The sequence below is a fragment of the Micropterus salmoides genome, unplaced genomic scaffold (genome assembly GCF_014851395.1).
Source record: "Micropterus salmoides isolate LMB-PRFRI ecotype aquatic unplaced genomic scaffold, ASM1485139v1 Ms_hic_scaffold_18, whole genome shotgun sequence".
NCBI lineage: Eukaryota > Metazoa > Chordata > Actinopteri > Centrarchiformes > Centrarchidae > Micropterus > Micropterus salmoides.
In genome coordinates this window covers 20702871-20726821 of record NW_024040928.1, presented here as the reverse complement: position 1 = coordinate 20726821, position 23951 = coordinate 20702871, and the positions used below count along the sequence as shown (strand labels likewise).

The 23951-nt window shown below is 38.3% G+C and overlaps 1 protein-coding gene across 9 annotated transcripts in view; it reads right to left on the bottom strand.

Annotated features, from left to right (window-relative positions):
• The window catches only part of lama2 (laminin, alpha 2), a 224143-nt gene extending 200896 nt beyond the window's left edge, over positions 1 to 23247 (bottom strand). For 8 of the 9 annotated variants that reach the window (XM_038726303.1, XM_038726305.1, XM_038726306.1 and 5 more), the window contains exon 1: positions 23096 to 23246. In XM_038726303.1, coding sequence (XP_038582231.1) covers positions 23096 to 23162 — 67 coding nt within the window. In that variant the 5' untranslated portion in view covers positions 23163 to 23246. Of the gene's footprint in view, positions 1 to 23095 lie in introns of all 9 variants that reach the window. The other variant, XM_038726304.1, reaches the window with a different exon arrangement.
• Positions 23248 to 23951: the final 704 nt, after the last annotated feature.

The window sequence follows — 23951 nt, the reverse complement described above, 5'->3', positions numbered from 1 at the left end:
TTCTATTTCTTTGCTAATAATCGACAAGTTGTGCGCTTCATGGATATTGTATACTGTGATGTTTAGATCCCTGATGTATGTTTGTTTGCTTTTAAAAAAGACGAATGAAGCATGTTTATCTGGATACCATGTATGATGACAATTAGGGATGTCACGATACCAGACATTAAGTAAAAAAACAATAAATAATAAACAATAAATCCCATGTACTTCAACATACACTCCTTTAATAAAAAAAAACATTTGAAGATTACAAAAAAACAACTATCAGCTGTGAAAGTTGTGAGAGGATGTCCAGGATAGATGAGAGGTGATTTGATGTCGATACATTCTTAAATGAACAAGGTATTGACATTACAACCTTGCAATGTGCATAACTGATTAATTAATTACTTTTCTTACCTTTTTTTTTTTACCTCAGGTCTGAAATGTTTAAGGGTGGTCACTATCTATATTGGCAGTGGTTTGAGATTTCCATGTTGAAAAACAAAAAAGTTAGTGATGACTGAAATGGATTGTATTGCACTTTTAAGATGGTCCCTAACTCCAACTATAGCGACAAGCAAATTGTAGGGACGACACTCAGTTCTTTGTGGTCTCAACTGCATCGCTGGTAATTTTTGAGTTGATCAAAACTGTAAAACGTCTGTCTAAATTAGCTCTCCAACGTGTCCCAAAACTAGGAGAAGTTGAAGCTCTGACACAGAGCTAGACGGAGTTGTCGTTGTAGCTGCACTTGTCGCCATCCATCAAGTGATGGATGATGACATGTTTTCAGAATTTTGGCATTGACTTGTTCCTGATGTATTGGCTCTCGTGACATCCCTAATAATGATACAACTCTTCACAATAAAAATATTTGACACAAAACATATTTTGTCTCTATATCTTTTGTTAAAAGTTGAATGGACTTTTAGTTCATTTCTTGCGGGGTAGGCTAGTGTTTCCAATATGTAACATTTTTAATAAGTGAACTTGTCTTTGTAATCAGACATAACCATGCACCACACAAGCGAATAAAAGGGAATACAACTTGAAATGAAAATGAGTTCACCCAGAGTGAGGAGGATTCTCACACACAGCATTAAATGATGTGCTATGGATTTTGACAGAGCTGAACTACAGGTTGCTGACTCATCGTTTTAGGCCAGCACTGATGACTACACATCTTCTATTAGCTGGCCCTGGGCTACCGTTAACAATATAGAATCCATTACAGTGTGTGTGAGAGCTTAATAGACAAGTGTGTGTGTCTACTACAAAGCTTTTATGCTTAATGATATTGGAAATATTGGAGTTTGGATTTGGAAGATTCAGGCTCTTTAGATCTGTTTCAGTGAGTGGGAGAGAGAATGACATTGAAATGCAGAAGGCAATAAAACTTTTTGAGAGTGATAAGAAAAATAAGGTGAAAACACAGGAAAAGTGTGGATGAGTGAACGCAGTATAGCATTGATTGCAATGCTCATTCATGTTGCGGCATGTTGTTTGTTTCCACTGAAGTTCAGATGCATGGTTGACTATCCGTTACACTAATGTTCAAACGCTCAGTCTGCACCTGTATTTGTGTGTGTGTGTGAAAGAAATTGCGAGAGCTGTGTGTGTTGAAGTATATAGCATTCATTACAGTGCCGTAACAGACAAACTACTCCCTGGATAGACATTGATTTTCACCCAATGGATCTCACTGTTAGCAAACCTAATAGCTGGGTGGGTAATGGGTAGATCTTATGAATGAGCCCCTATGAGAGGAGAGAGAGGAGATGATAGGATGTAGGTAGGTAGGGAAATGAGAGAAGAAAGGCAAAAAAATAGAAGAACATGGGAGCATGGGAAACAAAAAAGAGAGATTAGGATAAAAAAAGGAGAGAGGAAGACATATCAAAGAGAGGAGAGAATAGAAATAAAATCCCAATGGACAAACCAAAAGCAAAAGAGAAGAACAGAAACTTGAAGGCAAAACAAGAGGAGGGGATGTGAATGGATCTGAAAAAGGAAATTCTATGATTCGACTAGGCAATCAATACAGAAAATGAATTGGCAACTATTTTGATTATCAAATGATCATTTTAGTCATTTTTTAAGACATCTGCACTGGTGTGTCCACCATTGCTTTACCTGGTCTGAGCTTGTAAAATATCCGAGTCTTATAATATTATACCAGATAACATCTCTCTCTGTATTTCTCTGCAGAATGCTAAAATGAGTCGCCAAATACACTTTGGCAGCCGTTAATATACCAGGGCAGCCCGCCCAAGTAAAGTCTATATGTGGGAAACACTTGAAAAAGAAGGAGAGGACATAGAAAAATAAAAAATATAGGAAGAGAAAACAAGGAGGAGAGAAGAGAAGAAGACAAACAGGGAAGAGAACAGGAATATATCAGCTGTAAGTTGAAAGGGGAGCTGCTATTTACCATTACTGCTAATAGGTTTCAAAAGGAAGCAAGTCGTTAGCTAAATGGATAGGCCCTAAATGACACATTACCATGTTAAAGGCTGATTCCGCTCATTATTGGAGCTCTGATTCATTCATGCATCACCAGCTAGGGCTGTGAGCTGGCCACTCGTACACAGACCTGCTGCCTCAGCAAATACACAGACACACACACACACACACACACACACACACACACACATGCGCACCCACACATCGGCAGAGAAGGACTAGGAAAAAGGGCAATGAGAAAAACATTTGCTGGTCAGTGCACTGCTCTTTTCTGAATCAGTATGTAAATCAGAAAAAAAACACAGAAAACCTGGTTTTCCCATTAAAGCACACAAGTGTGGTCTGAAAAACACACAAAACATTGTCAGTTTTTGTTTTTGCATCAGAAAACATTTTTCCCTTATGGAAAGTAAGCGTCAACTGGGAACTAAATCAGTATCCAGTCGCATTAGAATAAAGCAAAAAGTACCAAAAGGAAATGTGACAGAATAGAATAGATTAGAGAGCTCAGTTGATGAACAGCTGTTCAGTCTTTGACACATCTTAAGCATGTTGGTTGCGAAACAGATGGACTTTCTGCATCAGACTATATTTTATAGGAAAAAATCAGAGAGAGTTATTTACGGCTTCCTCTGCCCTACCACAACACCCTGTCACTAGGGATCGACCGATATGTTTTTTTCCAGGTTGATACCGATTATTAGTAACCATTTAGACTGTTGACAGATATGTGGAACCGATATACATTTGCTGTAAAAAATTTATTCTTGGTGTAAAAATTCTGAGTAACACAAACTCCAACACAAAACTTTGTTGAAACAAGATTAAAGTTAATTGTCATTGTCAATTGTCAATAGTAAATTAAATGAATTAGAGATCCATCCTAGAGATGGACATTAACTATCAGAGATAAATTATCATAAACTCTGTCATTACCTGCTGCCATTTATATTGTATTTATGTTATATTGTTAGGATTTTATTGATACTAGTTATTGGTTCTGTTCTTTATCTATGCTCTTATTGGTTTTTCATTACTAAATAATTACCTTTTAAAAATGTTATCCCCGCAACCCTGTACGCAGGATAAGCGGTTGAGGATGGATGGATGGAAATATGTTATTTAAAAAATAATAAATTCAGAACAGTAATCAAATTGTGTGTTGTTGTTGATTTATATGTAATTATTTAGTCAACATTGTAACGGGAACTAGCAGGCTAATTCCTTAAATATAGCATATCGATTTGAGCCTATTCTACTTAGCACTTAATGTGCCAATATAGCACCAAAGCCCACTATATATCGCTTAAATCATTCAACTAGTAACAGTATCTTTTTTTACAGGCACTGTTTATTTATTCTGTCAAAATATGACGTTAATTCCGCCCATACAGCTAGCCACATCCATTGACAGAAAAACATCGTCATTGATTAAGAGTGTAATTTAGCCTCTCTTCCAGTCATCCTAAAAGAAACACACACACACACACACTTCTCATTCATAATTTACCTTTGAAGAGTAACATACTATGGCATTTTACTGCAATTAGCTGAATTTAATAGGAAAAACGGACAACTCCTGAAACTGGACTACAATTTGAGCTTCGTGGGAGTCTGTAGTATAACGGACGTTACCGGCAGGGATTAATAAATAAATAATAGAAGCCTGGACAGAGACTTCATTGCTCATTACGTGGTCAACACTTTCTCTCACACACAGCAGCCCACTACTTGCCCCAGATGTGTGTGATACTGCAACAAAGTAATAAAATAAACTAACAAAGACTACTGCTCAAGGAGAGATCGCAAATCCGCCCTTTATGGTATCATATTAATTATTAATCATGTCGTAATGACATTCATGCGGTGCGCAGCATAGTTCGTTTGGAAAACATGTTTATTTTTGTGTGTTTATCTTATTAATATAATGTACATTTGTCATTAAAAATAATGGTTGTTGGTAAATGAATTACTGACCCCCACAGATGCATGATTAAGAGATCAGACCATAACTAGAACCCTGCTGGACTATGTGGACTATCAAACTGTACAATCCGTAAAAATGAACACACATGCAATACAACATACCTGCATCGATAATTTTGTAAATATCCACTATTTAAAAATGAATGGAGACAATAGCCTACTGTAATAATACTTTTACTTTATTCGCTGTACACACACAGATTACACAGTTAGAAAAGGAGTTGACAGCAGTGACTGATTTTCATGATCCAAAACATTAAAAAAAAAGTCTGATGCATGGGTCTTGGAATGTTCCATTAAAATATCTACCACTATCAATATTTGTACATCTACATCGCGCAAATTAGGATATGCCAACAGTGACTGTGATGAGGAGGAGTTTCTTTCTGTGGATAACTGTTTATATAACCGTGTGTGTTAAATATCTCACTGCTCCAAAACAGCTGATTCAAACTATCAACTCCTTATGAATCCTGAAGCTGCTTCAATCAGCTGTGTTAAAGCAGGGAGAGATTAAATCATGCAGCACAGGGGGTAACTTTCTTCAGGAAATGGTTGGGAAACACTGTCGTAGTACATAAACTTCAATTCAACTAATATCAATTCATACAGCCAGCAAAGTCTTTGCACACTGTTTAAAATTAAGTGTGAAAAGCTACACGAACGATCTAAACAATATCATTTTATCTTCTTTTGGACAAATAACTAACCTGAGCGTCGTCAACATGTTAAGATAAATGCAAACCTATGCCCTTGCAAAATGCTTTACAAAAATGAACACACAGTAGCTTCATACAGTATGAATAGCCTATGTTATCCAAAGGAAAAAAAGCTAATCCTGCTACTTCAGGAGCTAACGCTAGCCACCGTTGGCGTAGCCTAATGTTACCTATGTAGAATGACAAATGACCTAACTTACACACGTGTAACATTCTGTAATTTGTGTGATTTAGATGTACAATATTGATAGCGGTAGCAATTGACGGCGAACATATACCAAGAGCAATGCATTCAGACTTTACTCAATGTTTTGGATAGTGCTAACCAGTCACCTACCGCTGTCGCAATGTGTAGAGTAGCGAAACAACTGAGAATGCATCACGTTACGTCCTGTGGGGACGTAAAAAACTGACCAGCCTGACAGTGGAGGTGACCTGACAGTGGAGGTCTGCAGTTGGACTCCTCTCTGATAATCGGCCAGACCGATTATTTGTCGACCCCTACCTGTCACCATTCAAATGAATGGAAGGACTGGCCGCAACGTCTGGCCTTAGGCTACACAAGTACTTTGTCACATTAATATGTTCATTACATGTTCATTACAGTGACACTATTTGAAAACTGCAAGTCAGTGGCAATCTTAACAACATAGAGCTAATTTGAAATTGTGCATGAACTTTAGAAAGAGTGATTAAGGGGCCCCATCACACATTCCAGATATGCTTACACAGTTGGTCAAGGATCTCCAGCAGTTAAATTGTGATTAAGTGCTGTAATCATTTTATATCCCCTTTCCTTTAATCAACCTTGCCTACCTACTTGGATTTAATTTTCTAGCTTTCTAACATTAGGCTAAAATTACACCAGGTCATAAACCTACAATAAATATATATAATAAGGAGAGAAGGGTACCATTTTGCAAATCAGTGTAATATTATTAAATTGAGGAGTCTGGAAGGTTCGAAGATTTAAGGCAGTGTAACACTATGACAATTCGGGGACAAACCTGCGGTCCAATTTCTTTTTTTTTGTTATTGGTATTTATGGCATAGCCTGAGTTGAGATACACACAGGCAACTCTGCGGCCCCTGTACACTGCATGGCAAACGACGCCCGACAAAGCTGAAATTAAGCCGATTCTAAAAGGAGTGGTGTGGCTGAAATCATACAGTGTATGAGGCATTTAGAAAAAAACGGAGATGACGTTATATAATTAACATCTGGCCAGTCGTCCACAAAAACACACAACTGAACAACAGTGGACTCAGGAATGCACATGCATAGCCAAAACTCATGCAGAATTAGTTTCAGGGGAGACGTTACTTTTGATCAAAAGGTGTTTCATCAGCTAACCACAGTTTTAAGAGACAGTTTGCACATGTTTGTTTGAAAATCTAAACCCAAATCAAACCAAACTCCAAACCTGAACAGGGATATTACACTGGTTATAGGAAACTAAAATCAGATTTGGCCTGTAAACAATACACAACAAATAGAAAAATGTATGTTCCAAAGCAGAGCAGAGCAAGACCCCAACAAGTCAAACTAACAGAAGTCTTTGTTAACAGGGTCCAAGCCAGCAGAGGACAATGAGATGGTTGAGTTAACAGAACAGTGGGCTCCTCTAGGAATAGATGTGCTGACGGACCTCCCACCTCCCACCTACTGTCAGAACAAGCCTCGGGCTCGGCTGAATGCTTAGGTCGGCTTTCCTCTGCGGGGCCAAACAAGGTCAGCAAAAGAGACCTAAAGTATGAGTTTCAGATATATTAAAAACTGGAAAAAATAAGGTTTGATGGACAAATGTTTTCTCAGGAGTCTTAAAACTTTTTCTCCCAAATATGCTGTCAATTGTTTTACGAAATCTAGCATTTGCTCCTGATTTTAGGATAAACTAACAGATTCAAAAATTTGAGGTATTAATGACCTGAAGGAGTTTACATTCTTCTAATCAATATTATGATTTTTATTACAACCACTATCTATAATTTATTTTTTAGGCGTTTTCATAAAAATAAAACAAATGGATTTAGCATTTCTTAATATGAATCCTATTCCGAGCAGTATTAAGTGTGGCTGAAACAATTAATCAATTAACCAATTAGTTGTCAACTATTCAATTAATTGCCAAATATTTCAATAATCGATTAATCGGTTTGAGTAATTTTTTAAGGAAAATGAAAGTCAAACTTATCTGATTTCAGCTTCTTACATGTGAATATTTTCTGGTTTCATTACTCTATGACAGTAAACTGAACCTCTTTGGGTTGTGCATAAAACAAGACATTTGAGGACGTCACCTTGGGCTTTAGGAAACATTAGGTGTATTGGAGGCTGTCTTTCGTCGACTTGATGGCCCTTACAGATAGGAAGCGATTTGCGCTGTGCTGGCCGCGGGGCTCAGCGCATAAGTTCAACTATTTTGAACTTTGACTGCGGCGTGCGCTGTCCTGCGCTTGCGCTTTGCACGACGCAACAACAAACTGCTGTTGTGCGGTGCAAGCCATTGAAAATAATGGGTTTCACAGCGCAGCAGTGCGGTCGTCGCAGTCTGTCTGAAAGGTCCATAACGTGAGCTGCAGGCGACTGCAGGGGTGTGGTATAAAAACGGCGCCATCAATTCGGACACATTGTGAGCTGAGATCAATGACTGATCTCGCAGCATCTGAAAAGAAAAGTGCCGACCAGAGCAAAAATGTGGTTCCAACTTTGTGCAGCTGGAGAAAAAGCAACTGCGGCCGGCGGACTCGGCTCCTGCAGAGGTTTTAATGTCATGTGACATGGTGAAGTTTTGCAGCGCGGGCGAAAGTAGAGACACTATTTCTAACCAGCATGCCTTATTTGAAGTCCAACATGCATCACGCCAAGTCAGCTCTGCGCAGCGCCTCGTGAAAGTCAAACGCACCTATTAAATTAAGATTAATTGAATATGGAAATAATTTGTTGCAGCCGTTAGTGTTAAGAATGTTTTGAAACATTTATGTAGACCATCATAAAGGGAAATAAAATTTTTCAGAACATGTCACATGATGTAATTTCTAAACTCTTGGCCTGGGAAAAAACTTTATTTACATGTCTAGCAAGAAGTGAAGTATAGGAATATTTTTAGCCTACATGCATGGATCCAAACTTAAAAATTGCATAAAGTAAATAAAGTAGCAAAAAGGGAGTGAATCCAGACATATCCAGGGCATCCTGGAGCTCTTATCATCTTGCACTTCAGTGGTGTAAATACTTTGAGATTTGAAGCTAGGTTTTTGCTTCAAGCAAGGCAAAAATTTACCTGTATTTTTTCTGATATTCAGCTATTACAAACAGCCATTGCAGTTAATTAACCAAAGGTATCAATAAAAAGGAAACACATAATCCCTCGGTAGTAATGCTGGCAGCCTGTCGGACACTCAGCAACAAGATGAAGCATTCCTCTGAGCTTCATCAAAATGAGCTTATCTCAGTTTTTGGCATTTCAGTGTTTGTTTTAGGCCATAATACTTTCCTCCATAAGGCCAACCATTATGGCGTTATTTAAGCACAAAACACACGACTACCCAGCTACATCTCTGCCAACCTCATTGTGCCCTGAGCAGGAAATTACATTGTGGAATAATTCACTCCAAACCAGCCTTGTCCAATCACACACCGGCTCTCAAAATTCCCGGGTGTCACTGGTCTATTATTGCGGGGCTGCAAATGCTCTGTGGCCCCCCGTCCATACGCGCGCACACACATGCACACACACACCATTTTCACATATTTCATCTCGTGTCAGATGTGAACATTTGCTCCGCATTAGACTCTCTGTGGGTTTGCCTTGGACCAGAATAATGGAAATACAAAACATATAATGGAAATGTGAAATTACATACAGTATGTCCCTCTCTCTCTCTGCACACACACACACACACAAAATTGATGAGAAAAGTAACTGGAATGATGGAAAAGCAAAAATGTATACACAACACAAACCTCTTTCTTCCTCCTTCACTCGACTTCTGCCTCTGCCTGTGTTTTTTGCTCTCTTTGTCTCACACACACACACACAGGTGTGTATAAATGTTAAATCCATAGCTAACCAGGCCAGCCTAATAGACTCTTATTCCTCTGATGCTTTATCAGCTCAATCACACAAACATTCAGCCCCAAAATAATGGCCTTTCTGTTTGCTGCCTCTTTCTGTGTGTGCTTCTATCTAGGAGCTATGCTGCAAAGAGTATGTGTGCACTGCATACAGATCTGTCAGTAAAGTCAGAAACGGCAATTGTTAGACTTTCATCCATTCATTTATCCATCAGTCAGTCAAGCTGGCTGTATGCATTGGATTTAAATTAAAAGTTACATAGGAAGGAACATACACCAGTTTTAGCAGTTAAAGGCTAGTCAGTTGAGTTTGGGTCTATCTAGTGTTTGCGTTAAAGTGGTCATTGGCAGGACAGCTCCTTTTTTGTTAACATTTCAGTGGTCATTCAAGTTGTGTTTTTTTACCGCTATTCCCAGATATCAATAGAGGTCAGAGGTCTTCTTGAATCTTGAATTTTGTCCTGCTAAATGTAGGCTGCAGGTAGCGATTACTATTAATGAAAACCGCCCAGCTTTTCCCTGTATAGAAAATATTTTATAAGATTGAAGTCAAATCAATTTAACTTGACTAAGTAGGGAGTATTTGCTCAGCAGGGCTGCTCGGGGCAAGTAGAATGTATTGCGCAGTTTGCCGCAAGTTTGAGAACAAGGTGGATGAAGCAGCTGCCGTTTTTCAAAGGCACGTCAAGTTTCTGAAGAACATCACTAGAGTGCCACAACAAGAGCGGACAGCATCTCACTTGCATTGGAAGCTAAGAGGGCTGCCGACAACAGGCCTTACTGCTTGTACGAAACATGAATGCTGAGGCAAGACAGGTAATTGCTGATTACTGATTCAATGATGTTCTGATAAATTTTCCTAAAGGTTCAGTGTGTAATATTTAGGGAGATCTATTGACACAAATGCAATATAATATACATAACTATGTTTTCAGTGGTGTATAAAGACCTTAAATAATGAACTGTTATGTTTCTACAGTAACCCCAACCGGACAAACTGCTTTACAGAGCGCGATTCATCACTACATTGAATATGTACAAAGAAGAAGAAGAAGAAGTAGTAGTAGTTGTCTGGTTAGTTGGAAGTAAGAAAAAGAAGTGAAATTAGGACAAATGGAGGACCACACATATTATTTAGCACAAGAGCCAACAGAGCGTGTTGGCCACTGTAGCTTCTCCTACGTACTTGCAAATGGAAATTCGCAACATTCACCACTAGATGCCACTGAATCATGCACACTGAAACTTTAAATAAATATTAAATATAACAAATAACTTTAGTTTTCGGTAACAGCTTCTAAATAAAACAACCTTGGAGGAGTTGTATTCTAGTTAGCGGTCAGGGATCAAAATTGGCCAATAACAGATACTAGGCCAAAAATGTTATCACGATAAAAACATTTCATTTCGTTCGATATCAATAATTATCACAATATATGTCAAATCATTATTTCTTTCAAGTTTAAAGGCAGATTTTTGCTCCTGAGTGAAAACTGAAGAAACCAGATGGTTAATTATGTGGTTAAACTTTTGTTTATGGTCAGAATGGGACAAACACTTGATGCCAAACAGTGGACCACTTCACAAGTCTGAGGTAGAACATTCAAAACTATTTTTTTACTACAAATATGATTAGTTAATCTTTTTTCAGGCCTCTTTTTTCAACAAAATAAAAATGAAGTGCTCATTTGTTCGTGATTCAAATGAATTAAAGCAAATATTTATTGACGATATATATTGAACATTTATTATATTGATATTGAGGAAAATTATATTGCGATAATTATCATTATTGTTTTATTGCCCAGCCCTAACAGATGCTTACACCAAGAAAAAGTAATAAGAAAGAACTACATTCAGGCCATACATGACACTGACTTTTTACATTTAATTTCAAGTTGTGCTTTACAAATTCAACTGTTAGTCTTGGGGATAACCTCGAACAGGTGTACCAAAAATAGCTCTAGTGCAGCCTATTGAACTATAAGTCCTCTGTACATCAAGTACAACTGGTCAAACCATATCTGTGTATGACTGTGGAACAATCTAGGAACTCTGCCTTGGACCACACACTAGGCTGGGGTCATGATAAGAGAAGGTAGAGGACGGTGACCCTGACAGGTCGTGAATGTCATGACACAAAGTCCTCACAGCTGGACATGCACACAGACACACCACATGCAACAACAAACACTCTAACAATGTCTACACACACACATTCTGAAAACCATGTTGTGACCATGTGTTGAGCAAGGATGTTGTGGGTGAGGTAATTGGTAATTTCTAGCAGCCACTAAAACCAGCCGGTATCAATGTATACACAACTTCAGAGAAACACCAGTCTAACAAGAAGCCTCAGCACGGATATTGTGACCATAGAGGCTCAAAGCAGACTTGCCAACAAAAGTGTAAAACACAGCTTTTGAAACATGATCTACAAAGCATTTTCATGTTAGTGGGAGCCTGGTACAGTGGGTTTGCTGTCGAGGTTGAAGGGACCACTTATATTATTCTGTAAAGTTTTTAGGTTTTTCTCTTCTTTCAATAAAAAGAAGATATTAAAATTGCACTAAATCACATGTACAAACTTTTCTATCTAGATTAGGCTTAATAAACTGGGTTAGCTGCTTTAAATATGACTGAGTTTTAGAAATTTGATTTGGGAGTAAGGCCATGACAAAGCCAAAGAATCAAATATTCTGTTATTTTTGGATAAACTTCCATACATCTGATTAGAAATCATATAAAAAGAAGCTCCTTATAATTTCTGATATTTACTCCAAATCATCAACTCATGTTAAAAGTAATTCATACACAGTGCGAATAGGAAATGTCAGCAGCTAATGCAGCATGACTTTTGTGCATCACAGTGATAATGAGGTCTGGTGCTGGCAATGTTGAAATACTATAGAAAACTAACGTGATTTACTAGTAGTCAACCCTGGTCCCAAGTAAGTGTCCAAATCTGCAAGTCTTTTCTGACTTTCTAGGCATTACTGTTTCTTTAAATTGTTCCAGTATTGAGTGAGGATGCTGCAGTTGGCAGCAGCAAAACCTACTGCAACATAATCTTTGCTGTAATTGCGCCCCATCCCTGTACGTCCACTAAAGTGCTTGTTTTTGCCACTGACAGGCTCAGATAGACCTTTTTTTAAAGAGTAAGAACCTTTTTGTTTAACTAGAATCAGTCACTATATGGATATCATTAAAACCACCAGTCCATTGATTAAAAACAGCAATTTTACCTTGCACACAAGAGTTGCTGGTCTGCCACTGCCTCGGTCAGTTAGTTTGGTTGTGTTACTGTGCAATTTTGTTGTTTTTGCTTGTTTGTGTTATTGTGTGACTTTGTTGTTTTAAAGGGTTCAAAACACCAAATTCACACAATAACACAAACTAACCAACTGATGTTTTTGTCAAGGGAGTCTGGTGGCTATGACAAGAGCGATATAGCAACTGGTACTGCATAAACAAAAAGGATCTTACTCTTTAAAAAAAGGTCTGTCTCTGTAGGAATCCTTCCCACAATGCTGTCAGACACTTATAATAACAATCTGAGCCTGACAGTGGCAAAAACAAGCACTTTAGTGAACATACTTTGATGATCACCTCCGATTCAAAGAAACCATGTTGGTGCATCCCACTGTTGTAGCCACACAAACTAGCCTACATAACACATAATGAGAGCTTGGAGAAAAACAAGCACAGACCAAAATCAACAAACTAAGAACTAGTTCCCAAAGTTTAACTACATAAAAAAAAAGCATACACAAACTAAACCCAACAAAACTATAAATTCCAAAAAAAGAGCTGAGGGGCATTTGTCTTGCTTTATGTCTGTCTTTGAACTGCCTGTGTCAGACAGATTTCTCCTGTAAAAGACAGCTTGCTCTCAGTGTCTTCACTGTGGATAAACAGAGGGTTTGAGCTGGAACAAAACAATAAGACCCCCAGAAACCAACAGTGAAGGAGCAGCAAGACAAACAAACTGCGGCCAGACACTGAGCTCAGCTATGGCTGCAAAGGTTGTCAGCGGTACTCCTACATAGGATGAAAGACAGATAGTGGAGAGAAGGCGGGGGAGGAAGAGATGAGGGCGAAAAATGTATGAAGGGGCCACAGGGGAGAAAGGCAAGGATATGAAATAGGGAAACAGCAAAGTGCAGAATGCTTTTGATAGGCATAGATGCGCAAGTCCATCATTAGCCACAATGAATACATTTTCTCAATATATTATTGAGTACTCTTAAAATATTAAAGATAAAGACAACTTTTATGTATATATCAGCTATGGACAACTACAAGTATTTCAGCTTTTGTTCGCTGATTTGTTATTTAACAATAAGGATATGCATAAGGAGTGAAATAAAGGAGAGGGAAGAAGAGGTGAAGGGACAAAAAGAAAGGGAGAGAAAAAATACTAAATACAAGAATACACAAAAGAGGAGAAGGAGACAAGTAAATGAGAGAAAGGAAAGAAGATGAACAATCAGGAGGCCAAGGAATGAAAGGAGAGAAGGAAAGAAAGAGCAGAGAGGGGGAAAAAAGAAGTAAGTAGGCAAGAGAGGATGAAGGATTATGAATAGCAGAGGAGGGGAAATTGTCTGCAAGTGTGTGTGTGTGTGTGTTAAGGGGGGAGGCTCATTATTGACACCATGTGTTACCACAGGAAGCTCCTTGGGAAAATAAAAGCACCCAGAAAGATCAGAGAGCGAGACAGAGATGAGAGAAGGACACAGAGAAAGAAAGATGAAGAAACGGAGGTCATTCCAAAGTCTTTGCAGCTGTAGATGTGTATTTGTGTGTACGTATAAGGGTCAGTTGCCTCTGTTTTAGCAGCTGTACATCTGTATCAGGCGTGCAGTGCTTTAGCCGCAAGGTCACAGTGTCAAATCCCATAGCCAATATATACTCAGATCTATCCATACGTCTATCATAGGCACACACATATATAAATATTTAAAATGACCACTGTCTGTTCTACTTGGTGGGATTAGTACCTTTACCAGAAGCTCTTTTTTTTGTGGGGAAGAACAGACAGAGCTTAATAAGAAAAATCTGATTAGTCTACTAGTTGGTAGAGCTGAAATGATTAGTAAATGAATTGATTAGTCAAATAACAGAAAAATGAACTGGCAACTATTTTGCTAATCAATTAATTGTTTAAGTAAAAAAAAAAAAAACATTGTTCCAGCCTCTCAAATGTGAGGATTTGCTGCTTTTCTTTCGTTTGTTTTGTGTGTTTATGCAACAGCAAACTAAATATCTTTGGGTTTTCTGACATTTTGTAGACTAAACAATTAATTGATTAATCAAGAAAATAAATCAGCACATTAATAGATAATGAACATAATTAGAGTAGTTGCAGCTCTAGGCGTTTGATTGGGAAAAAGCAAAATTGCGTGAGAAAACCGAATGTTAGCTGCAAAATAACTTTTCAGACTCAGTGCAAGATTTAACGACTGGTTAATATGGGGTTTGCAGTAAAACTCCCAAGGAGTAACCTAGATTCTGGTCTTTACTATTCAAGTTAGCTACCTGGTCGGCTAAAAGCAAAATGCAAAATTACTGAGCAATTTACCAGCACAGCAGCAGCTGATGTGTGAGAAATTCTAGAGGGTCAGAGGAATGAAACCATCAAACTGCGCTTGACTGGTGCTTCAAAGTGAAAATGAGTCATATTTATACTTTTATTTCTGCTCCTGAAATGCCACACTGACAATTTACAAGTTGGAGTACACAGGACATGACTTCACAAGATACACATTTTTATTTTGAAGCCTCCCAACATGGAGCACTGACACTATTAGACACGTTTACTTGAATTTATCTAATTTCCATTATTTTTCATTTATGTATTGCAAACACATGAGGATTATTTCAGAAGCAGAATGTGGCCTAAAATAAGGAATGTATTCAAACTAGAAGGTAGTTGTACGTCCACCTAAAAAATTTGTTATCCAACCTGTTGTACAATTTTTATGTGCTTTCCTACAAATCCATATCACATTCTTGCTTATTTTTTAGGCAGAGTAAACAGTCAGTAGCTTGTGCACACACACACACACACACACATGCACACACTATATGAAGTCACATGCACACACACTTACCAATTCATCAACTCATGGCCTGTTTCTTTCTGGTTCTAAGCCCACAGTAGAATGAAGCTGGGCAGAGCAGCTATTGTGTCCCTGGTAGAATTAACTATTGATTTTCTCCTCAGCATTATCAATGCTGTTCTGACAACAAAACAGCCAGGAAACACTCACACACATGGGCGTACACACACATGCACAGACCTAGATTTTGTTCACTGCAAGATGTGGTTTTGCAGGAGGCAGCACAGCACCACAGGGAAAAGCACAAGTCAAATATTAACATGCTACTGTGATAAGCATACACCAACAAATACACAAACAATGATACATGCAAACAATCAAATATGCAAGACAAACTGAAGCAAATACTTTGAGTCTTATCACACATGCATTAGGATTTCCCATGAAACATTAGTCTATGTTTATGTATCACATGTGTTTTCGCTGCTTGTGCAAACTTAGCCTTTGTGAACATCCGTAGGCCAACATGATTCTCAGTTTAATTATGATAAATTGGTATAATTACCATAAACAAATGTCACTATGGTCACATCAATTATCTTGTTCCAGTCACTATTTATGTTTTCAAAATTGAGACCGTAAACCTCTTTTCTTTCTGCAGTAAAGAGAAAGACGCTACTTGTACCACTTGTCCAACTGCATGTTTGTCTCCCCCTGTGTCAATCCTTTTTTCATCCACTTTTCTTTCTCTCCACAATGTGCCAGTGCAAAAGAAACTCTGAAAGCCTCAGTGTCATTTCTGCTTGGAAAACAACATCCTCTATTTTTTTATTATATTTTTTTGGCCATAAAGCCGATTTCCCACCGACTAAACTAAACAAATGAATGTAAAATGTAACACATGAACTTTAGGAGCCGTCAATCATTCTGAACACTTTTTTTTTTTTTGTTCAATGTACTTCTATCAATGTTTCAAAGTGAATGTGGCTATGATTTATTCAGAATTAATATTCTACACGCAGCACTCCTGGTAGTTATATTATACTGTCAGTGCATACTCTACCCATTTGAAATCACCAAGTATCACTTAACTGCCAGTCAGTGTCCTGACCTACTTCTGCACCACATTATGACAAGTGTCAAGAAAAAAAAATGGTTTACAATGTCAAAGTCAGTGCAATGGAATCTCTCTCCCTCTTTTCTTCTCCAGCTGCCTGTCTTTCTTATTGACAGGAAGGATACAGCACCATTCCAACTTAGCACCTGGCTAATTTTAGCACCCAGAGGATTCCTCTAAAGTACACACACACACACACACACACCTGTTGATGATTGTGTGATTTGTGTCTTTGGCTCAATGTCATGTATTAATTCTTGGCTGCCTTGAATCCAATGACAACAAACACGACGGTATGAAAGTGAGCGACAAACGTGTGCAAGTGATATAATGAGCATAATCTGATATATCAAATCTCTTACACTTACTAAGTACAAGCAGACACACACATGTGCTTTGCATTGAGTAAAACTCTAAAACACCACCAAGACAAAGTAACTCCTGGTGGGAGGCCTGAAAAAAGGTACCACTAACAGGGAGATCATGGTGATTTGGCAACACGTTTGTCCAAAGCAAATTCAGTTTTTATTTGTCCCATATAGACACATCTGGGACAATTTGGAGTTCAGCATCACGATCAAGGACTTTTTGACTGTGGCCTAACCAACACTTGGTTTATGAGGTTGATACTGATATTTAAAAGGTGGGGGTTTAAAAATGTCTGATTTAATAGCCAACACATAACATTAACACGCAACACAGATCATGTTACAAGCAGTTCTGAAACATTAGTCAATTGATTGATTGGTTGATTGACAGCATTTATGAAAATCTCTGAAGTCAACGATCCTGGTGCTCAAACATGCCCTTTATAATTCTGCTCCACTACATTTCAGAGGGAAATATTGTAGATGTTACTCCATTAAATTAGTTACTAGAAAACAAAACAGAAACTTATAAACAGTATATTTTTTAAAATCCACTCTACCTGCAGGCAGCAGCAACATAACATGTTATGCACACCTAAAAATGATCCAATAATATAATATGTAGATAATAATGTAACACTGACAAGAAATTACTGCTAATATATGTGTACTTTTACGCGGGTCTTTTCCTTGCAATGAGTCCTTCTTCACTCTGGTATTGCTACTTTTACTTTAGTAAAGGATGTGAATACTTCTTCTACCACTGATATGGTGTGAATGAGAGTCTAAGAGTAACAAATATTGGTGTGACTTTTTTTATTCATTCCAACTCAGATTATGGATACAGCACGCATGTATCTATATTTTAACAAGCTACATATCATTTTGCCATATCATCTGTTATTACAGCACAAAGTCAACTAGACTAAACATGTGTACATCCTACCAATATTCCTGATTTATTTTCTTCCTGCCCTCTTATTTTCTAGGACAAATTGATTATATTCAGAGAATTTGGGTCTGAGAGCTTTCCTTCTTGTCTATTCCATCAAATCCATTCGGCTAAGCTCGGCTGCTTTCACATTAACATAGCAGACTGAGATCAACATATTTTACAAGCATTATGACATTGGGATGAATTCACCTGATAAAAATGTTGATTTCTCTGATGGGCAGAAAACCCCACTCTGGACTCACATCACAAACACTGCGATACCTCTGGTGAGTTCATATAACATCACATTCAGCTTGGCTTGGTTAAACCCACATTACCATAAACTTATAAACACATCTGTACTTTCTCTGAAGAGTCCTTTTATGTACAACTAAACTGTTTTTTTATATTTTCACCATAGATTCTACCATGGACAAAATATTTCTTAGGATCAGTCTGCACCTTTGATTATCCCAAAGTCCGATAAGCATCAACAGGGAAATCAATCAGTACTCTCAACCTTCCTGAAATGTTTGCTTTTTTGATGCAGTATGAGGTTTCTGTGGGACATCGATAATATGAATAAGTCACATGAATTTGCTAAATAAAAATGTTGATTTCTCAGTTGGTTTACAAGCCTTGTCTGGATTCATTGCACACTGGCATCTCCAGCGAGTTTACTTCATTTCCGTTCAAGCAAATCAGGCTGGTAACATTCACATTCCAGTTTTTCTCAATTGTTTACTCATATTTTCTGAAAACTCTAAATACAAATACAAAAACTCACACACAAAATTCCACAAATTTCTTGCAAAAGCAAAGACTGCATTCAAAACAATTATGTCACACACACACACACACACACCATCAAATGATCAGACATTTTTAAGAACTAACTGAACCTTGACATGCTCAACTGAAAACACTACTATGATAATCTTGTCACCAGGCCTTTTGCATTTTGTACATACTGTACGTACTGAAGCCTGTTGTAAACAGTTATGTTTTCATACTCAAATATAAAACACACAAACAAAAGAATACAATGTTTTCTATTCTGAAATACTGTGTATACATCTCAGCACAGTTGGATTTTTAAAGTGTTCTTCAAACAGAACAAACAAAAGAAAAAAGAAAATTATCCTGCTGCATATACTGTAAGAAAAAGTTTCGGTCTGGCCATAGCACCTCCTCAACATCACAGGCAATGTGCTCCCTGACCAAGCAGCAGGAGAAGTATCTCCTAGCATGGTGAATCCAGCCCTGAGAAACTTCTGCAGCTGTATCTGCACATGCATCTTCTATAGTTTGCAGAGGATGTACACGTATAGGGACAGTGGTCATAGACCTTCCATCTCCAGGCAATAAATACTCTAAATACCACGTAGGTAGGAATATAGTTCCCAATCTCATGCATACATACAGTAAAACATACTTTCAGTTTACTATGGTCTACTTGCAATACTGCACTACAGTAATGACTGAGTACTGTATTGATATGCAGCACTACCATACTGTAATGAGTAGATGTCTTACCTATTCTCATTTTGGAAAGTCTGGTTGACGAATGCGACTCTGAACCTGCTCAAGTTTGGTTGTACTCTCTGCCTAGCCAGCCTCATGTTAGACCTTGGTAGCCCAGAATCTCATGAGAGATTATGGCTCTCCTTCCTCTTCCTCTGACTCCACCTGCCTCTCTCTCCTACGCTCCAAAACAGAAGAGCTCACCTGTGGCCCTTTTACTAAAGCTCGTATTGCCTATGGAACAAATGTGCAACATGTCTTTGTGTATGTGAGGAGCCAGAGTGGAAAGCATTAAATATAAGTTTAGCATTTTGAATGGCAGTGAGATAGGATAGAAGATATATCATGATCTTTGTCCAAATGCAGAGAATTGCATGTAGTGTTTCGAAAACACTGCAGTCTAACTGTAAAGCAGGAAATGTACTTGTATTTTAGAAGAAATGGTTTCAGGGGGTTGGTACATGAATTACAGGTTGGGGGTCATAGTGTCTCAGTTACCAGTGTTTGTGTGTAAACAACTGAGACAAAGTGAAAGACAAAATTAACTCTCGAACAAGTCAGCTTTTCTAGCAACTTCTCAGAACTTTTCAAATTTTCCCCAGTGACAGCCACATATTCTTGACATTGTATCTTTATTCACTACAGTTGTTTGGCTTGGCTCTAGAGTCTCATGTATCATTCTGACTCTTATCTGACACCAAGTCAGAGAGAGTTCAAAACGTAACCTGCAAAAAGAATCATACTGATCGAGTATATAAAACAAGGTCTACACAAAAAATTATACTGTCCATTCTGCACTTGTTTGTTTGTTACTGATTACACTGGACGTGGCTTCATGATGATGCAGCGGGAATTACATTCACTCATGAATACTGGCAACAAATATGAATATGAAAACCCACTTCAGAGCCCAAGATGACATCTTTAAATTTCTTCTTACTTTCTAATTACAATCTTACTAACAGTCTCACACGCAAAGATGCTACATTTACAGTGAAAAGAAGCAAACCCTCACATTTAGAGGCTTTAATCAGCAAACTGCAAATGCAAATGATTTTTTTGCGTGATAAATGACTTACAGCCCCTGAAACAAGACTTCAAATATTTCTCTATAACATTACATTTTACGTACAGTTTAACAATCATAAAGTTGACAGTAAAGCAACAGCAATAGAGCCGTCATCACATTTACATTCAAATTTTGAATCGTGTTTGGTGCACAAAAAGTCCAACATCACAACTGCTTCAGTTATGACCCAGTTTTTCATTGAGTCTGTTAAGACGCCTGCAGGGTCAACAGTATTGAGCAATCTTTCTGCCCAAATCTCCTGCAAATTTGCTTGAATTTCTGTAATGTTGCCAAAAAAAAGTATGTCTTTACATCATCACCAACTTGTGTTTCCATCTCTCTCCTCAAACCAGCACAAAAACTTTGGCGATATTGAGGAAACATTTTCAAATACTTCCCTCCAATACTTCCCTCACTTGCTCTCTCTTGCTGCTTAACCTCATCCTCTCTCGCATGTCCTCTGAACCTTCAGTGTACCTGTTTCACCATCCTTTCGCTATCACTCCTATAATGCCTAATAACTCTTGAACGCACCCTCCTTTCTCTCTCCTCTCCATGTCAGCTCTCCTCCTCCTCCTCCTCCTCCTCCTCCCTTTCTGATTATCTCCTGGTGTCTCTCTGAGCTCTGTCACTGATAGAGAGCATGCCTGGTTGACACGCCCGGTAATGAGGCTCGTAATGCAGATGGCCTCTCCCACCCTCTTCTACTCACTTTCTCTCTCAGACACACACTACGCACAAACACACACACTTCCTGACGGCCGAGGCTACCTCCTCCTCCTCTTCCTCCTCCTCTTTGCGGGAGGTCCAAAGCACTCATAGGTTAGACAGTAGCTAGTGATGTTTTGAATATGATAAATAGGAAAAAAAGCATGATGAACACTAGATTTGTCTCTTCTTTCAAGCAATAGTCAATGCCAAACCCTCGCTCTAGTGTTTGTTTTCTACAGCAAAAATTTCTGATTAAGAAGGACAATTTGACTAATAATAAGAATCTGTATTTTGCATGAATATTTTGACTCTTATTGTGCGTCACATTATATTGGTCTTGTCCCAGCTGTCAATCCCCATCTGTGCTGAGGGCATTGTTGCTCGGCTCTGCTTGTCACGGCCCCAACACACAAAGCACCTAATTAATCTTTCACAACCTCACAAATACACCAAGTAAAAGAGCAGCTTTTTCTTTCTGAAGCGCACTTCGTGGCTACATTTGATCTTTAAAAGGGGTTGGTTCACGTAAAAAATAATAATAAAATGTTCTTTCTTAACCCTAGTGGTATCCAGGCATGCAGATTGATGTGGTTTTATTTGTCTGGGTTTCGAGAGATTCTTCTAAGGTTTCTGCCTGCAAACCAGTGCAGTGGATATGAATTGAATTTTCTTTGCAGTGCTCAAAGCATTGAAAATTATATTTTCAACACCAATGCTCCTCTCTTTTCATAGGGCTTTGGTAAAAATAGCTCCACAAAAAACTGTTGACAAAGAGGTTTGTGGAAACCTCAGAGAAACATGGTACACTGTTTCTGGAAAGACGTTTTGCTGTTGACTTTACGCACCACAAACAAAATTCAATTCACCTTCATTGTATTGGGCTGATGGCAAAAAATTCAGAGATGGATATCTTAAAACCAAGTCTGAATGGCCTGATCCGACTAGAGATAGAAGAGAAAAATGATTTCTTTTCATCCTTAGGGTGAACAGACCCTTAAAGTCAGTCTGATTGTTAGCTTTCTTAGAGGAAAACACTGAGGCTGGCCTGTCAGTTAAATAATAGAAATACAAAAGTCTACCTGTGTGGTTGTACAAGGCCTGTACTTTACTAAATATGAAATGTTAATTAAGACTTCATATATTTCTGACAACTAGGCAAATTGTACAAAATCCAAAACCAATATGGCACACTATTAATGTTTAGTATAGATAACTTATTGTTTGTAAAAAATCATCTTTTGATTTTTATCAATGGAACAGAGCCATATGGCCAGCACAGTTGTGAGTGTCTTATTACTGGAACTATGTGAGACTCCCCAGGGGGTAGACATAATTTGTGAGACTAAATGACATCCAGTGCACACTGGGTAATAATCAACTCTGTTGGCTAAGCAGTAACTGCAAAAGGCCCATCCAAGTGTGCTGCATCAGTACATACGGTTCAGCTAGGCTACTCAGTCAGTCATGTTGAAGTTCAACCCATTAATTTGATTTATGAGTCTAAAAATAACAACAAAGACATGCATTTCTCTGGGCCCTGATGATTCATAATGTTCCTCATTGTTTTCTAATTACAAAAACAGATCACACAAACAACAGATCAGGCACCTCTCCAAACTAACTTTCAAGCATCTGTCTCTTTTTCATCTGTGCTCTCATGCCACTCCAGCTGTTTGGTTTTTGTTTTGTGCTCACACAATTGTGTTTGTTATAATTAGGCTTAACAAGGTGTGTCATTTAAGGGGTTTCCACATTTTTTGCACTTTTCTGTTACCAATAATGAAGCAAAAGTTCAAAGAAACCCTCAGCAAAGTGGGGGAGTTTTCAACAACTGTCAGCAATGAGGACATTTTCTTGTTTAACACGCTGATGAAAAGACGTTATGCTAGTCGTGTCATTTAATAACTATTCGCCTAACGGTGTAGCTAGCTGTAAACTGATAAGCTTATGAGCAGCAGCAGCCCTGGGTGATTGACACTGAGCCCATTTGAGTGTTGTTCTGCGCTGAGTGACTCTCACAGAGCCCGTATAGTGGTGTAGAGATCGGTAGTCTTATCTATCAGTCTCTGGGGGACTTACCTCTCTGCTGGGCATGGCAGCATTGCCATAGCAACGCGGTCAGAAGCACGAGCAGCAGTCGCTTCATTTCGTTCAATGTGGAAGTTTGATATCGTCCCGCGCGCGCCGTGGAGTCAGCGCTGTCCTCTCGCGCGGCTCTGCGTTGAGTTGAATGGAAGAAGTTTCGCAGAAGTTTGACCCCTACTCTCTCTCTCTCTCTCTCTCTCTCTCTCTCTCTCTCCCTACGCCCCCTCCTCTTCCTCTCTTCTCTCCTCCTTCTCCGCGGGTTTATACTAGGAACAGAGGGAGGGAGAAATTGATGAAAAACATATGGAAAATGTATAAAACAAAAAATCAAAATAATGTAACATAGTTGGTTATTCCACAGAAATAGGCTATACCTGTTTTAAATTCCACATAAAGTGGATAGATAGATAGATAGATAGATAGATAGATAGACTAGAAGTATAAAGTAGCATAAAATTCAAAACTTCAAGTTAAAAAAGGTTAAATGTTAAAAACAATTATTCAAAGTACCTAAATTGTACTTAAGAACAGTACTTAAGTTCATGTACTTATTTACTTTCCATCACTGCAAAGCATATGGCAACCCTGAATTAGAGCAATCAGATTACTTTGTGTGCTGGTCCACTGAGCTTGTAAGCATAGTTAACTTTCCACAGCTGGTAATGAACACTTGAAACTGTCTGAGTTTGGAGCCGGTGCTCAAAACACTGAATCCATAAAGAGCTTAAAGCGAACATCAGTGTGCTGCAGAACAAGAGCTGTTTTGGAAATAAAAACTTCAGATGCTACAAAGCAAATAAAATGTTGCATCAGCATAGCTTTGGCTACCACAGACAAAGAGTACAGACGG